Source organism: Pipistrellus hanaki (genome assembly GCF_964339955.1).
Source record: "Pipistrellus hanaki genome assembly, chromosome: 11".
In the NCBI taxonomy this organism is placed as follows: domain Eukaryota; kingdom Metazoa; phylum Chordata; class Mammalia; order Chiroptera; family Vespertilionidae; genus Pipistrellus; species Pipistrellus hanaki.
Window position 1 is genome coordinate 30,501,493 of NC_140513.1, and position 13,303 is coordinate 30,514,795.

The window sequence follows — 13,303 nt, forward strand, 5'->3', positions numbered from 1 at the left end:
AGAATATTTCTCTAAATCTGAGTGACTTTGGCTGAGTTACTTAAACTGTAAAAGGTTTGGTTCCATTATCTGTAAAATCAGTACAATATTTACCTACTTTGAAGGGTTTTTGTTAAGATTAAATGAATAAAATATACAAAATTGCTTTGAAGGTTATAAAGTCTTGTATACATGTAAGATATGATTACTAAAAGTCATATTAGTAGTATGTTTAGTTGGAATATCCCAACTTATCCCAGAACCATCTGAGCTTTTTGGTTTATACCACTTTTATAAAACCGTCCCATGCCATTGCCATCATTATCAAACAGTGAATCTTTAGTTAGTACTTACTCTGGGTGTTCTCAGAATGTTGCGTGCAATGTCTCATTTATTCTTCCTAGTAGTCCATTTACAGAAGAAGTCACTGAGTTTAGAAAGGTGAGATTCTTGTCCAAGGTCACCTAGTTAGTAAGTGGCAGAGCCACTGTCCAAACCCATCTGCCATATGAAAACTTTTCCTTTGAATTCCTCTACTCTACTTTCTGTTTTTGTTGTTTAAATTTCTTTATTGATTAAGGTATCACATATTTGTCCTCATCCCCCCATTTCTACTCTACTTTCTTCATACTCCTTTCCTTCAGTCTTGTAGGTTATTAACACCACATTTCTTAGTTCACACCCATGCCTGTGCCACCACAACTTTAAAACTATTTCTCATACTGCAAAATGCTGTTCAGAATTCCAGTTGTTTCCAATGTATTCCCTAGAATGTGATTGTGAACTTTGCCCTGTGAAGACATCTGTATGTTCTATGATGTTGATGTATTCCTGTATTATAGCCACCATGCACTATTACATGATGCTTGTATGGTTTTTGAGATTTATGACATGGAATCAATTTTTCTTGTTTCATCCAATGTCTTTGGGAAGTGTAATTGGTTTAATTCTCTGAACCCAAACTTATCAGAAGTACATTTCTCTGAAAACCGCTGGTTCTTTCCCAGTGATGATATTGGCATTAAAATCTGTTGTTGCTACCACATTCACAGGACTCATAATCAGAGGAAGCACAGGGCTTGAACCCCGTATCTTGCACCCAGACCTGGCCTCTGGATCCCAGACACATACATGCAACTTTTTGATTGAGACTGGAGCTCCACATCTGGCAGGTCTGGAATTATAGTCACAGGTCCCTGCTTCCCATCCCCTAATACCCTTGGTCTTCTGTGGAATCCTCCATCTAGTGGCTGGCACCACTGTGCACCTAACTGCCCAGGCCAGAATGTCAAGGTAATCCTAGACTCCTCCTTCCTCCTCACCTTCCATATTTGGCCATCCCAAATTCTCTCAGTTTTTGCTTCTTGAGTATTTTTCAAATCTAGCTACTTCTCTTTATGCTCACCCCCTTCCTTACCTTTAGCCCTTCCTAGAAGACTGCAAAATCCTCTTATCTTGTCCCCCTTAACTGCTCTCTCACTCTGATCAGTTTACTCATTGCCATCAAATGGTTTCCCCCCCCAAACATCTTAAGTAGACTCTGCAATGAATTCCCATTGTCCTTAGAAAAAAGATGAACTGCATTAACATGTCCTACTGGGCTGAGGTGGTTCTACCTGGACAGTCTTCAGTTCCTTGGATGCAGTGCAGTCTCTCCACTCCTGAGCCTTTTTTCTGTCCCCCTGCCTGCAGTGCCTTCTCCACCACAAGCCCCTTACTTGCCTGACTATTTCATCTTTTAACTAGTCTTATTTCCTTCTAATCTGCTTTAGAGGTAGAAATTAAACAAACTTGTTTAGCTTGTATGTTAAAGAAGAGTTAATAAGGCTTTGAATGGAAATCTGAGGAGCAAAGTGCATGATTCTATGATGTGGTGTTATTTTTGCTCTTTTCACCTATGTCCTAGGCTGATTTCTGGATGCTTAAAATAGTCACACGTGTGATAATCTGGGAAGAGATATTACTCTATATATTCTTGCATTTAAGAGTGAAAGCATTTAAAATAGAATGCAAACCACTTGATAAATAGAATTGAAGAGAACACAAACCAAGCATGAAATTGCACCGAGTAAGTTTCCCTATTTACATACTAAGTAGAACTAGATCTTTAGGAGGTAACTAATTTGTAGATAGGAATGAAGAAGTAGAAAAAAAATCCCATTAACATTTACTCTTAGCCAAACTGCAATATTGGTCTCCATGATTATAAATGTTTTCTTCTAAAAAATGTTTCTCACAATTCTATTTTTAAAGAAATTTTAAAATAAGGCTAGATTGCTTAAGGAGTTGTCCCCAGAATCCAATTAGTATTTGCGGTGTCCCCATTAGCAAAACCTCTGCAAAGAGAACAAACAGGCTCAGACATTCTCTGCTTCTGAGGCACAATTGAAAATTCTTGCAGCAAAATGTGATGATAGGAAGACACCCTCTTACCCGCTAAGAATCCTGGCTGGCCCATTACTTGCATTCCTTTGCATCTTTTTGAACGAAATGGAACTTCAGGCAGCGACATGAGGGCAGTGTCGTCCCATGAGCTACCTGGGTGGAGTAGGCTGATCAGACTTGCCTGGCAAGTGTCCTTCTTCTAGAGGCCAAAGCTATCATAGGCTGGAATAAACGATATTTCTAGGAAAAGAAGGCCATCTTTCCATCAAGGGTCAATGAAGAGCTGCAATCCCTTGTTAGAATTTTGCATCAAACTCATTCCAGATAGTGAAAGCTTTAAGTGGAAAGTTCCCTAGTCTAAGGTCAGGCAGGAAGAGGTTGCCCTTGACTCCTTGGACCCACTTCTGGAGCAAGGTCAACTAGAGGTCATGTCCAGAGTAGCAGCTTCACCTCTGTCTCATTGTCTTCGTAACCATAAGAAACTGCTGGCTTTTTTGTCATATTTCAGAGAACAACAATAGAGGACTTAACTAACTTATGTAACAAACTTCTTGAGGCCTTATTATGAGCAGACACTGCCTTAGGCGCTGGGGACACAGCAGGGAACCAAACAGGTAGCATAAGTAATTTAGAGATGATTTAAAGTATAAAGGAAGGTGTATGGGTTATTTGCAAATACTATGCCATTTTATATAAGTGACTTGAGCACCCGAGGATCTTGGAGGCCCTGGAACCAACCCCTGATGATGCTGGCCTCTAGTGGATGATGCTATTTCCTCACGCAGACTGCCTCTGTTGGTTCAGCCATTCCTGATTCAAACAGACATGACAAACACCTTTCAAAGGTCAGCTGCTTTTCTTCTACCTTCCAAGCATGTAATCCAGTTTTTTTTCCCCCAGCCTAAAATCCTGTATTGTATCTTTTTTTCTCTTGTGAAGGATCTTTGAAATATTAGGGCAATTAATAAGCAAAGTAATTTGAGATGAATGCATTCCAGTGCTTCGAACAGCCTTTTGACATTTGTAACATTTTGCATAGTTCTTTGTAGGCAAAGGTGGCTTTTGTGGCAATCCTCTTTGCTTCTTTCATTATCTAAATATTTAAGTTTTTAATTTATTTCTATAGTAAAATAAATTATCCCTTTCTCCATCTACTTATAAATTTTCACATTGTATGAGAACAGAAAGTTACTCCTCCTACCTTTTCTCATTCTTTTTGGCTTTGCTTTTCTCCATCTCTGCTCACTCAGGAGGCTGAAGTGCTCTAAACACGTGCAAGTGGAATGTGCTCTGTGTGTGGCTTGCTGAGAAGGAACGTCACTTGATTTTCCAGATCCATAAATGTGCTCATTCTGCCTGAGGTGTTGGGCTGAGGTGAAGGTGGGAGGTAAATGCTGGGAGGAACACAAGGCCAGGTAATTGGCATCTTTATCTCCAAGTGATGCTGCATTAGCACAGTGGGTTAACGAAATCAGGCCGCTTTCTGGGGTCTGCCATTGGGGCAGCTGGCATGGGGGTCCATCCATATGTACGAACATGCAGAGAGTGGAAGTAAAGTGCACTGTATTATGTATAGGTTTTCCTTACACACAAAAACAGGGGTGGGACCTGTGACAAAGCATTTTTTAGATAGTAGAGAGAAAGGGGTGAAGTCTGTTGTCTTTTAAAAATGTATATATTTTTTATTGATTTGAGGTAGGAAGGGAAAGGAAATGAGAGATGAAACATCAATGATGAGAGAGTCATTGATGGGCTGCTTCCTCCACATGCCCCGCTAGGGATCAAGCCCACAACCTGGGCATGTGCCCTGACCGGGAATTAGACCGTGACCTCCTGGTTCATAAGTTGATACTCAACCACTGAGTTATGTCAGCTAGGCTGTTGAGTTATCTTTACCTAAAGGATATGTTAGGGTGTCTGTTTCCTTCAACAAAAGTATCACGAAGACATAGATTTCAGGTGGCCCCTTATTTCTTGGGGAAATTTTTAAAAAGAACACATTATTTAGGGAGTCCGGATGTTACTTATTAAAGGAATGGTGAACTGTGGTCACTTAACCATAGTAAATAAAATGGTCCAAGAAGTCATTTTGTCCTGGGGACATCTTTTAGACCAGAGAGAGATTTTGTGAGCTGGGTGTGACTACGGCAACATTGAGATGCCCCCAAGAACTTCCAAAAGACAATTCTCTCTGATATGCAAGTGCAAAGCAGTGCTGCCATCAAGCAATTGGATTGTTCCCCTGTGCTTTTATCGCTGTAGGTCACAAAGCATTTCAAGACCAAGCTCTGCTGAAGCAGAGGAGAGAGGCTCCACTGGGACTTATCCCACCACTGCTTCTGCTGTTGGTAGGTGGCCAAGTCATTAACATACCAAATGGTCAAATCTGTCAGATAAAAATGAAGAGAGAGCAGTTGCATGTGCCAGACCCCATTATAATTAAAAACCAGGGACCTGGTATTAGAGCTGCCCACCAAGAGCATGGGAGCTCAATCTGATGGGCAAGTATGTGGGTTTGGCCAGTTCTCTGTCCCACTTCCCAATGTTGCCCATGGCTCCTGCTGCACCTGTACTACAGAAGCAAGGAACACCGGCAGCTCTGAACACCAAACACATTCCTTCATCTGCATTTGACTTCAAAGAGGCCTAGCCTAGGGGTTGATGCGTTCATTTAACCTCTGGAGCTTATATCCTGCTTCTCACTAGGTACAATGTTCAAGGCATATTCACATGGTTTTGCAATAGTAAAGGCATCTTTAGAAGAAGCAGTAATAGAACGGTTTGCATTTGAGCACGACGTTACTATTTTCTTCTTTTCTTGCACTGGTCATTGCTTCAGGTAACCTGGAGCAGTGAGCTTTCCTTGCTCCCGATGTGGTCTTTATTGCTGCTGTCATCATCGAACTAGTCTTTTTTTAAAAAAGCTTTTTATATTTGGAATAATTTCATAGTTACAGAAAAGTTGCAAAGATAGTATGGAATTCCTTTATACCATTCATCCAATTTTCCCTAATGTTACTATTTCCAAATAATGTTTTAATTCAAGTCATTGAAAGATAACATTTTTTTTTAAAGGGATGAGGGTGAGGGTGGTGGGAGGAGGGGAGTTTGATACTTGAAGTCAGCAATACCTTGAAGGAAAAGAATGGTAAATTTTAAACATTGTGGGCTTCTGTTTTCTCAAAGTGACAGTGTGTAAGGACCTGATATAATCCCAGACCACATGGTTCTTGTCCATAGATTCCAAATGTTTAAAATTTAATCGCTGAACATTGTGACCAAACTGTGTCTGATCAAATGAGTGAATTCACCAGGTGGCTTTCCTGGCATCATTACCTAATGTTTTTTCATTCTCAGTCTGTCAAGAAGTAATAGAGGGATAGCTGTGAAGTGGACAGGGCTATATCTGCAGGGGATTATAATTGGTGCCTGCCAGTTCATCACTCTATAGTAGGAAAATATAATCAAACTAAGATGCCCTCTCTCCGCAGAAAGCCAGCATTTATATGGAGCCTTTGTTAGCAAATTGGTTTTCCTGGTGACTGAAAATTCAAAACCCACAGACTCATCACAGCTCCCCAGGCCAGGCTTTCCTCTTTCTGAATGGAAAGGAGGCAGTTTCCAGCCTCCTTGAGATTATGGTGCATTTGCTCATTAGCCCAGAGGGATATGCCACTGTTTAGTTTCCTCCAATGGGTCTCATGCATTAAATGTCTTTTCTTCTTCTAGGATCTGTTGAAAAACTCTTTTTCAAGAATATGCCTCAAGATGTGGAGAGAGAAAATGAGGTACTCAGGCCATGCACTGCGTGAATAATCAGCCTGCTGGTCTCACTGTTACTTAATTTTGAATAATTCCAGTGTTTCCAATTGGGAAAATCCTTGCATGAGTAGGAAGGTCATCTGGTGATTTGATGGGTATAGCTCACGGTGGGAGGGAGAAGCTGATGAGATCTGAATTATGGTTTTTCCTAAAGCCAGGGGAGGATGTCAGAGGTTTTCTCCAGGCGTCATTGCTTAACAGAATTGTGGCAATTGGAGTGAGAATGCATGTAAAGTGGATCATTGCTGGTTATGAATATTAACAAATGATTCAACGCAGGTGGGAACCTTGGCAGACATCCAGGCCTTTTTGCAGGTGTTCCTGTTTTCTTACTTAGGCATCTTTTTTTTTTTTTTTTAAGAACATGTGAAGTTGTTATCATTAGGCACCAAAATAAAAGTGCAGCACTCACAGAATAAAAATGAGTGCAGTGAAATACATAATTATAAGTAACATGAAAGGGTGTAAAATTGGATCCTCTGAGACCTGATGTATCACATAAGGGAAGGGCAAGTTCATCAAAGAACAGGTTTTTTTCCTTTGCATGTAGGTGGATGCCCATTGATCCATTAGAGTTCAGGAGGTAACTTCCCATTCATTTTTATGATTTATAAATATATTTTAACATAGTTTTGTCAATTAATGAACTGTACTTTTCACATTGTTTAAATATATATATATTGGGTCGGCAACTAAGTAAGTGCGGATTTTTAAAAGAAAATCAAAGACAATTTTTTCATGGAACTAAATAACTTTATTCTGTAATGTATTGCCCATTTTGATCAATGACCTTTTGCCATCTTTCAGGCAGCATCATAATCCCACGTTCAAAAAACTTCTGGTTTTTAATAGCAAAAAACTGAATCAGGTACGATTTGACATCATCATCATTATTGAAATTTTTACCATTCAAGGAGTTTTGTAAAGATCGAAACAAAAAGTAATCAGATGGTGCAAGGTCAGGACTATATGGTGGATGTGGCAAAACATCCCAACCAAGCTCCATTAATTTTTGCCGAGTGACCAAAGATGTGTGTGGCCTTGCATTGTCATGATGGAATACAACACCTTTTCGATTTGTCAATTCGGGCCGCTTTTCTTCAACTGCATTGTTTAATTTCATTAGTTGTTCAATGTAGACATCAGAATTGATCGTTCGGTTGGGTGGTAAGAGTTCAAAGTAGACAATTCCTTTGTAATCCCACCAAACTGATAACAAAACCTTCTTTTGATGAATATCAGCTTTTGATGTTGTTTGAGTTGGTTCACCTGGCCTGCTCCACGATCTTTTCCGCTTGATATTGTTGTAAAAAACCCATTTTTCATCGCCAGTTATCAGTCGTTTTAAAAATGGATCATTTTCATTACGTTTCTTTAGCAAATCGCAGCTGCTAATGCGTTGCGTTAACTGTGATTCTTTCAGTTCGTGAGGAACCCATGTATCGAGTTTTTGAACATAGCCAAGTTGTTTTAAGTGATTTTCAATGCATGTATGTGATACATGAAGCTTCTCTGCAATCTCACGTGTTGTACTGTGACAGTCCGAATTGATTATTGCTTTGATTAGGGCGTCATCAACTTCAACTGGATGACCAGAGCGTTTTTCATCTTTGAGTGAAAAATCACCAGAACGAAATTTGGCAAACCAATTTTGACACTGCCGTTCTTTTAAGGCTTCGTCACCATAAACAGCACATAACTTTTTATGAGCTTGCGATGCGTTTTTCCCTTTGCGAAATAAAAAAGCAAAATATGACGAAAATGTTCCTTTTGATTTTCTATTTTTCAACGAACGCCAAACGAAAACTACAAAACAGATCAAAAAACTTTTTTTACTGATTAACAGCTGAATAGCCAACTATCAAATAACAAAATGTGTTTTACATTTGTACTACGTCTGCAAACCTAAAAATTCAACTGAAGCCATATGTGTGTGAAACCCGCAATTACTTAGTTGCCGACCCTATATATATATATATATATATATATATATATATATATATATATATATATATATATATATATATATATATATTATTGATTCTGCACAGAGAGAAAGGGAGAGGGACAGAGAGCCAGAAACATCGATGAGAGAGAAACATCGATCAGTTGCCTCCTGCACGCCCCCCACTGGGCATGTGCCCACAACCAAGGCACATACCTCGACCAGAATCCAACCTGAGACCCCCCAGTCTGCAGGCTGAAGCTCTATCCACTGAGCCAAACCGGTTTCGGCCACACTGTTTTAAAGAGCCCATTTTCCATGGAGCACATTTTCCATATATATTGCACATATAGTTCAGATGCAAATATTTCAGTAACAAGGACAATAAATAAATTGATAAATAAATTATAAATATAGGACAATATATAGCCTTTTGGGCTCCTTGAATCCTAGCCATTTGTGTTGATAATTGGAATATTGTGGGGAAAGAGCTGTGGAATTGGAGGAAACCAAATATGCCACGGAGATTTTATATCAGAAAAGAATTAAACTAACGACAGGAGAAATAATTAATCCAGAAAGACACAGGGTTGGAGTGGACTGGGTGAGGAGGACCTGTTTGGGGAGCTCAGAGCAAGAAGTACAGTGTAGGGGGCCATTCCACAGTGTGAGGAAGTTTGAAAGGAAACAAACAGGGAAGCAAGAGTTTAAGACATTTTATCAGAATTATGTCTCCTTTGCTGTTTTTAAAAAGACTCCAATAAATATTTGAAATGGTTAGGTTGATATTTATTCAAATGAGATACACAGGGTCAGGCTTCAGAAGATATATACTTAACATTTTTGCTACATTAAAATATAGGATTCTAGATTGGAGGTGAGCATCTCAGATTTATTCAAGAATTAAGACAGGAGTACCAGTTCATCACTCCTGCCTTATCTATGGAACATATAAGATTGTAGAGAGAGCAACACAGGATGTGACACAGGATCACCCTCAGAGTTACCCTGAGAGCCAAAGGGCACTGTGCTGAATTGGGATTATAAATTTTTGAGATAGGTAGTTTAGGACTAGAGATCCAATCCTAGGGGATATTATGAAGAATCTCTAAAATGAGGAATTCTGAAAAACTTCCTAATGAAAGTGTCACCTGGCAAGTGCATTTTCATCCAACCTCAAGAGTAACCAATTTCTTAAGAAACTGGAGTCATCCATGGAAGGGGCAAGAAGGCTGATGGCAAAGCACTTTGTCCAGGTCAAGGTTCCTTTCCAGCACCAGCAACGGTGCCCACACCCTCTCATGTGAACTGGGTGAGGGGCCTGAGGTGGTTTGCAGGCTGGCGATGCCCCGCTGGTGACCCAAGTGGTGGTCCTGGTATCTGGGATTTATTTATCTTCTATAATTAAAACTTTGTAGCCCTAAGTGGAGGCCAAGGCAGGCGAGGGCAGGCGAAGGCAGGCGAAGGCAGGCGAAAAGCTTGGCTTCCTCCATTGCCACAGTAACCCAAGCCTCCCGCTCTCTCAGTGGCCACAGCCATCTTGGTTGGGTTAATTTGCATACTCACCCCTGATTGGCTGGTGGACATGGCTTGTGGGTATAGCGGAGGTATGGTCAATTTGCATTATATTCTTTTCTTAGGTAGGATTTTCTCTTGTTCCATTCCAGGAGCACAAAAAGGACACTGATATCTCACAGTGGCTGCTTCTGCCTGATAAAATCTGGATTTGTGTATTTTCCCTTCTGTCACACAAGGAGCTTGCTCGGGTTGCACAAGTGTGTCACCACTTCTACCGGCTCACAAGTGATGAAAGCCTCTGTAAGCAGACACATTGATATTTGAAAGGAACGGGCTATAATTGGGAAGAAAATGTCCATATGACTTCATCATGTTTGCTTTCTAATTTTTCCATTGTCTAAGGCAAGCATGTCAAACTCAAAAGCTTATGTTTATGTGGGCTGCAAAAAAGACAAAAGCTTCAATTTTCATAGAAACATAGGTTTTATTTCGATAGAAATATGTTGAATACAAAGGGCTGACATAAATGAGTAATCGTTAACATAAAATGATAGAACATTTTAATAAAAATTAACATTTTTTTCTTGAACATTAACTTACCAGACACTGAATAACTGCATAAATTAATAAGCATAATGCAAATAAACCTATTTTTCTTGTTCTCTAAAAGTGAAATATTTCCTGTTGCACACACCAAACAAATCAGTACAAGACTAATGACGTGGCAATGGGCTGTTAAAATTTTGGCTGCTAGTATTAGTGGAGAGAAATGGTGCACCTGTGCATAAGGAGCATAAAGGAAATGAATGCAACAAGATGATAGTATTCAGTCGTTAGTGAACATTGTAGTTCATTATTAATAATTATGTATAGCAGGATATCAAATTAAAAATTAAGTTATGGAATTTTAATTAAAACGTTTCTTACATACCATTATATTGGCTGGGCCACATAAATATTCATTGTGGGCCACATGTGGCCCGCACACCGGGAGTTTGACGTGCTTGGTCTAAGGGAAGTCCTTTGGAAAGTGCATTAGTTCTTGGCCATTATAATGCAACTCCTCTAACTATCTAATTGTGGCTTTATTTCATCCTTAGAGAAACAGAACTGAGTAAGACATTGAGGATGAATCCCAGTAGGCTAGCTCTGTTATTTCAAAGGCAGGGATGTGTTTTCAATAAGGACCAGGGGATTCCTAAGGAGGAGTTCCTTCATTTGGGTCACCTAGCTTTGTTGGCCAGCTTACTCTTGGGTAAGCTTTTCCCCTGAGCAGCAGGAAACTTATAGGATTCCCCAAACCAGGGGTTTGTAAGCGTTGGCCCATGGGCCAAATTGGGAAGTTACCTGTTTCTGTAAATAACTTTTTTTTCTTTTTGTAATTCAGTCATGCCCATTTGTTTACATATTACCCCTGACTGTTGCTTACTTGCTACAGTGGCAGAGGTGTGGCTTCACCTGATTCCACTTTCTCCTTTCTCTACCAGTCCCACAGGGCGCAGTTCTAATGAAAATACACCCAGCTCTAGTGATTAGAGAAGAGCTTGCCTTCTCTCATTTACTTGTGTCCGAGTTTAACTTTTCATCTATCAGTTCTAATTTGCTCGTTCTTCCTCTGTGACAACCCCCTTCTCAAAGTGTGGTCCACACACCGGGTGTACCAGCCTCATCTGGGGACTTGCTGGCAATTCCAATATCCCACCCCACCCCAGGACTGGAGCTCTGGGCGGGGCCCAGCACAACTGAGTTGGCACAAGCCCTTCAGGTGACTCTGATAAACGCTTCTCTGGGAGGAAAGCGGATTTTTGGCAAGTGGCCCGAATCCCTCGGAGAGGCCTGTCTCCTCCCACGGGAAATCCCTGCTCTCTAATTACTAACAGTCCATTTTAAGCATTGAGATTTTGCATTTCTTATAAGATGAACAGTTTTAATTTCCTCAGCAGTTTGCTTTAAAAACAAAATGAGAATGTTTTCTTCATAAGTTGAACATTTCACTGTTATGTAGTACAAATGCCCTGACTTCTTTTTAAAGTGATTATAATTCAACCATAGATAATGAATGCTTTGGAGTGCTGTAACAAATTGGATAATAACAAGGATTTAATAGAAGTCAAGCTATCTAACTGTAGGAGGAAAAGCCTGCTGATGAAATTCATTTTTCTAACAATTATGTCCATTTAAAGTAAAGCATCTTTGTACCTAAAATCTAATGCCTTTCTTCATCTGTGTCTAGTGTAGGGGAAGAAAAATAACTTTCCTTCTACCCTTTCTAAGTTATTCTGACTGGTCGAATTATCAACTTGACACGAGACAGATGTTAACATAATTGTAGGAGAAATTAAAAGAACATTTTATTCATATATGATTTGCAAATAAGAATTTCAGTGGGGGTAGTTCTCCACCATTTAGTTAGCTCTTTAGCACTTCTAAGCTGACTTTTAAAATATATATATATATATATATATATATATATATATATATATATATATATGTGTGTGTGTGTGTATGTATATATATATATATATATATATATATATATATATATATATATATATATATTTTTAACCGAGGTTTTTCCATTGTCTTCAGTGGGAGATTTGGTTTGAATTATCCAAAATAGATGTCCTGATGTTGCCTCCTTGGTCTCGTTCAAAAGAACCCTATAGGTGATAGTCAAAATATGGATTCCACATCTGTTGCCCAGATCATGTACTTTGATGTGCTAATAGGGAAAGAGGAGTCATTTCCCAAATATAGTTCTCTGGTTTGCTTGCATATTTGCTGAAGCCTGTCTATCACTTGTGAGCATTTTTTAAAAAAATTCAGGGTTGAGTCATGTATCAGTCCATCTTATCCTGGAAGTGAGTACTAAGCTCCTTGAGAAGTCTTCTTAAATGATCGCTCCCTAGGCTTGAGAGGAGGACTAAGTAATACCTCTCTCATGGTTGTTACCGGTAGTACATCAACAACTCTTTCTACAGAAATTCTCTCAACTCCAGCGTCCAGCCTCTTCAACCCTTTGATCCTCTCAGAGTCCATGAGTTGCTAAGAGTTGCAACTCCAGAAACTCCCTTTATAAACATTTAGAATCTGGGTAATGGCTCAGATTGCCTTGGATATGGAAGTTGAACTATTTCAGCAGCCTATTATGTAGTTTACAAATGTTTTCCCAGTTTGTCATTTGCCTTTTGATTTTTTCCATGGTAGCATTTTGCTGTACCAATGTTAAAATTCAATATAATGAAATATTTTTATGGTTTCTGACTCTGTTCTTTAAAAAAAAATTTTATGATTCTGAGATAGTTTAAATATTTACCTATACTTTATTTTGCTACTCTTATGCCTTCCTTTTCTACATTTAAATATCTAATCTATCTGGCATTTGGCAAGTTAGGAAATCTATTTTTTTTAAATGGTAAGTAGCTCAAATACTTATTTGTATTTATTTTTTCTAGGTTCTTACATTCTATTGCATTGATTTGTCAGACCATTCTGCTAACAACCATGTAATTGATTAAATTGAAACCTAAATATAGATGCATTTGTCTAAGTATTTACACTAATTCTGATTATATAATTCTTTGTTAGACACTTGTTTTTGAATTAAAAAGACTTACTTAAAATGATTCCCTGAAATTATACTTAAATTGGAAT

The 13,303-nt window shown here is 39.0% G+C and overlaps 1 protein-coding gene across 1 annotated transcript in view; it reads left to right on the top strand.

Moving 5' to 3' along the window:
• The window catches only part of LOC311630287 (uncharacterized protein), a gene marked incomplete at both ends in the record, with an annotated part of 66,189 nt that overhangs the window by 9,603 nt on the left and 43,283 nt on the right, over positions 1 to 13,303 (top strand). Inside the window, 2 exons of the mRNA XM_084899150.1 lie at positions 4,627 to 4,712; positions 6,094 to 6,152. Of these exons, the coding sequence (XP_084755276.1) occupies positions 4,627 to 4,712; positions 6,094 to 6,152 (145 nt within the window). The remainder of the gene's footprint in view (positions 1 to 4,626; positions 4,713 to 6,093; positions 6,153 to 13,303) is intronic.